The sequence below is a fragment of the Bison bison genome, unplaced genomic scaffold (genome assembly GCF_000754665.1).
Source record: "Bison bison bison isolate TAMUID 2011002044 unplaced genomic scaffold, Bison_UMD1.0 scf7180017864484, whole genome shotgun sequence".
NCBI lineage: Eukaryota > Metazoa > Chordata > Mammalia > Artiodactyla > Bovidae > Bison > Bison bison.
Window position 1 is genome coordinate 6701797 of NW_011495044.1, and position 4400 is coordinate 6706196.

General features: G+C 45.1%; 1 protein-coding gene across 2 annotated transcripts in view; it reads left to right on the forward strand.

Moving 5' to 3' along the window:
- Positions 1-4400, forward strand: part of MTF1 (metal-regulatory transcription factor 1) — a 40587-nt gene continuing 36187 nt past the window's right edge. For both annotated transcript variants that reach the window (XM_010862769.1, XM_010862770.1), the window contains exons 1-2: positions 1-84; positions 1827-2285. In XM_010862769.1, coding sequence (XP_010861071.1) covers positions 1878-2285 — 408 coding nt within the window. In that variant the 5' untranslated portion in view covers positions 1-84; positions 1827-1877. The remainder of the gene's footprint in view (positions 85-1826; positions 2286-4400) is intronic.

Consider the following 4400-nt stretch of genomic DNA (forward strand, 5'->3'; position numbering starts at 1 on the left):
GTTCGGGGAAGGTGGGGGCAATCATGGTGCCGCTGGGGAGGGGAGAAGCTGCTGCCGCCGCCGCCGTTGCCGGGAGCCGCGGAGGTAAAAGGCGAAACTAGACGCGGCCTGGGCTGGGGACTTCCCTGGAGGCACGGGACTTAGGCTTCCTCCTGAAGCATTTTCCAGTAGGGACCCCAGACCGGTTACCATAGGGACCCCACCCCTCCTCCGTTTCCATGGGGATGAGTATCCAGCCCCCCTCCCCTGTTTCCATGGAGATCCGGACCCTGCCCCTCTTCTCTCGGCTTGGAGCCCCCCAGCCTGACTTCGGGTGTTTTCGGGTAGCCTTTGACGGGGGACCATCCCAGACAGGTTCCTTTTCCCAGGCTCCTCTTAAGGGTGCTCCGTTTGTACTTCTCGTTTGCCACCCTCAAAGCTCCTGGTCTTGTTTGTTCCGGACAGTTGGTCTCCGCGTTGCCGCCTGTGGTGCTGGGGCAGCCCAGTGGGGCCCCCGGTGCTTTTATCTCTCCTCTCAGATGCAGCGAAATGTGCATCTCCCGGGTTGCGTAAGCCAGAGCAAGGGGTCGGGCCGGTTCCTCCCGGATCAGATCCCCTGGCCTGTCTCTGGTAACTACCACTGTGTCTAGCCGCCCTACCGAGTAAAGGTTCACTTTCTGATCCGAAACAGAAGAGAAAGATAAAGTGCAAAGCCAGACTGAAAACTAAAAGTGATGTACTAATTATTTGTAAATTCTCTATTCTGTCTGCCAAACCCGCGTTTGTGGAACCGGTGTGTTTGCAGGTAAAAGAAGAATCAGTATTCCAGAACAGGAAAACTTCAAGTTTGATATTTTCCCCAAGAGAGTATATCCTTCCAAGAGGGTGTATCTGCAAGTCTTTCATTCATTTAACTGATATCTCCTGAACTCCTCATGCCTAGGGACGAAAATAAGACTCTTTATTCCCTCATTTCAGAGAGCACCCTATAAAACTTAACTTCTAGTGGACACCAGATTGTTTTAGGAGATTAATAGATAAAGTGATCTTCATTAGATATACCTGATTAGGGGTCAGCTCCACTACCCAGAAACTGAACCATCTGTTTTGGGATGAAGAGAACAGATTCACCCTTGATTCCTCTGCTGTGGTCAGACATTGTGTTTTAACATACATTATGTCTTTTACTCTGCATAACAGTTTTGTGAGAACAGGAATTACCAGTCCCACCCTATGTAAGTGAAAAGTAAGGCACAGAAAGTTACCCAGGCAGTAAGTAGGAAAGCCAGGATTTGTGGCTAGGTGACCCTACCTTCAAAGCCCTGCTTCTTCCACCATAGACTTACTGCCTCACTGTTTCATTTGGAGTTTCCTTTCTTTAAGATTTATAACAACTCAGCCCTGAAACAGTTTGTTCCTGTTTCCCCTTAAGTATTTTGACTCACCTTCACAGTGTTTGGCAGTAAGGCACATTTGGAAGGTCTTATGAGCTGCTACTTATTACTTCCATTAAAATTTTTTATTTTATTTATTTATTTAAAAAATTTCTTTGGCCACACTAAGTGGCTTGTAGGATCTTAGTTCTCAGACCACAGATTGAATCTGGGCGCTCTACAGTCCTAACCACTGGGAATTTCCATTACTTCCATTTTTTAAAAAAGGCATTGTTTTTCCTTCAAAATGACTTGATAGTTTTCAACTTAAAGAAGAAATTCCCAAAGAAGATGTTTTTCATTGCTCTGGCCTGCTCTTATATGGAGAGCAAAAAGAGTCTCGTGACTGCTGTGAAGGTGAGGTCCCTGGGTCCTGTGGTTTATGACTTTGACTCTGGCTTTGTTCTCTTGTAGACAGGTCACTGCCTTTCCATTTCTCACAATTGGGCTGAGCACAACTGAACCATGGGGGACCACAGTCCAGACGACAGCATCAGCTACTTTGAGGTAGAGGAAGATGAGCTGACCCCCGATGACAAGATGCTCAGGTTTGTGGATAAGAACGGACTGGTGCCTTCCTCATCTGGAACTGTTTACGATAGGACGACTGTTCTTATCGAGCAGGATCCTGGCACTTTGGAGGATGAAGATGACGATGGACAGTGCGGAGAACACTTGCCTTTTCTAGTAGGGGGTGAAGAGGGCTTTCATCTAATAGATCATGAAGCAATGTCCCAGGGTTACGTGCAACACATTATCTCACCAGATCAGATCCATTTAACAATAAACCCTGGTTCCACGCCCATGCCAAGAAATATTGAAGGTGCAACCCTCACTCTGCAGTCGGAATGTCCAGAAACAAAACGTAAAGAAGTAAGTAAAGCAGTGGGTGAGGGCCCGGTTTGGCTTTGGGGAGGGTCCTTAAACCACACTAGATGGCAGTTTCAGCCAGGGAGTATCAGAGCCCCTGGAATTAGGACCTACAGTGGCTTTCCTTAACAGTATATGCTTCGTGTTTTGTTGTGACTCTTTTCTGAAACTTTCAGTGTGTATGGCTATGTTGAAATCTGGGAAAGCTAAATTGCTACTTTTCCAAATTTCCTCCTCAGATCATAAATAAAATAGACATCTCACGGAGGTAAATCCATGTCTCTGATGCGGAAATAACTGCGTTGTGTAAAAATGCTTTGTTTTGGAGAAATGAGTGTTTGCTGGAGTATGCTTTATTAGTGAACACGTAGTGGACAATGAAGGCTATCTTTCTTTTGTAAGAAACTCGAGCAAGAGGCAGTATATCTAAAAGTTTTCATGCTTGTGTTTAGCTAGTGCGCGTAAGGTAACTCATTATTACAGTGCTTTGAAAACTGTAAAGCTTGATACAAAGTGGTGATAATTAGCAGAGTAAAAGATGTGGTTTAAAGGTAGTGATATACATTTTCCAGGAACTAATTGCAGGTCAACTCGTAGATCCCTGGTACTTAAAATGCCAGGGACTAACTGTCAGATGTTGCTAAACAGCCATTGGGTAAATCATTTCGCAAAATATTTTTCTCTTTTACTGTAATTCAGGTCTTGAAACTGGAGAATTTGATTCGTGGCATATGGTTTTCCTTTGCTAGGCTTAGAATCTCAGAGCTGGAAGGGAGACCTAGTGAGACCATCGTGTCATACCTCCCACCTCATGCAGAAATCTCTCTGCAGCAGTTTCTCTGGTCTCTGCTTGCATACCTCCAGGATGATGAGAGCACAGTGTTCCACAGTTCAGCCTAATACAAAGTTTGTTGGCCAGCTCTGATTGTTAGAAAGCTTTGGCTTATATGAAGCCAAGAATCTGCCTTCCTGCAGCTGCTGCCCGCTGGTTCTAGATCTTCCTTTCTGAGCAGTGAGCTAAACCTTCCTTCCACAGAGGGCAACCCATTAAGGTAGTTAAAGATCATGGGTTTCTCTACATCTTCTCCACTGACTTTAGTGTCCCTCTTATGACATCTTCCCCTAGTTTCTCAGCATCCTGGTCACTTTTCATTGTATGAGTTCCAATTTTCCGGAGTCCTTAAAATTTGTAATTGAAGACAGTCTCAGAAGTGTGAGTCAGCTGGCACCAAATACCATGCGACTCTTATCTCTTCATCTGGACACTGTACTACAATTACTATATGGCCTGTATTTTATTGGCAATGACATCTTACTGTTAGCTGACACTTGAAAATCTCTAGACTGTTGTTTCTTAGCTGGGGATAGTTTTGTCCCCCAGGAAACATTTAGCAATGTCTGAGGACATTTTTGGTTGTCACCTTGGGGAAATGTTACTGGAACCTATTGGGTAGAGTCCAAAGATCCTGTTAAACATTCTAGTACACAGGAGAGCCCCCTACAACAAACAAACAATTGTCTGGCCCTAAATGTCAATTAGCTGTATTCCAGTAAAATTCTACTTACAGGAGAAAACAGGCATTGGGTTTCCTAGACTACCCCTAGACTAGAACACAGGGAGCTGTGGAAGAGAAGAATGAAAAGATAGCAGACATCCAGACGTGGAAGGCAGTGATAGCATGCAGCGGGTCTGGACTGTGTTCTGGAAGTGCACTGAAGGTGTCTGAGCCAAGGAGTGATGTGGTTAGAGTAGCATTTTAGAAATGTTGCTCTGATAGCCGTGGCAGCTTGATTGCCTGGTTAGAAGATGGTTTCAGTTTAGGTTTGGGATTTCCTTTGAGTCTGATGAAGGTTAACATGGAAAGAATCCAGAGCTTGTGTTGACGTATAAGAGAATGTGGTTTATTATTGAAATTTGGAGAACGAGTGGTAAATTGAGTCTGATTCAAAGGATTTAAATGGCACCCCACTCCAGTACTCTTGCCTGGAAAATCCCATGGACAGAGGAGCCTGGTAGGCTGCAGTCCATGGGGTCGCTAAGAGTCAGACACGACTGAGCGACTTCCCTTTCACTTTTCACTTTCCTGCATTGGAGAAGGAAATGGCAGCCCACTCCAG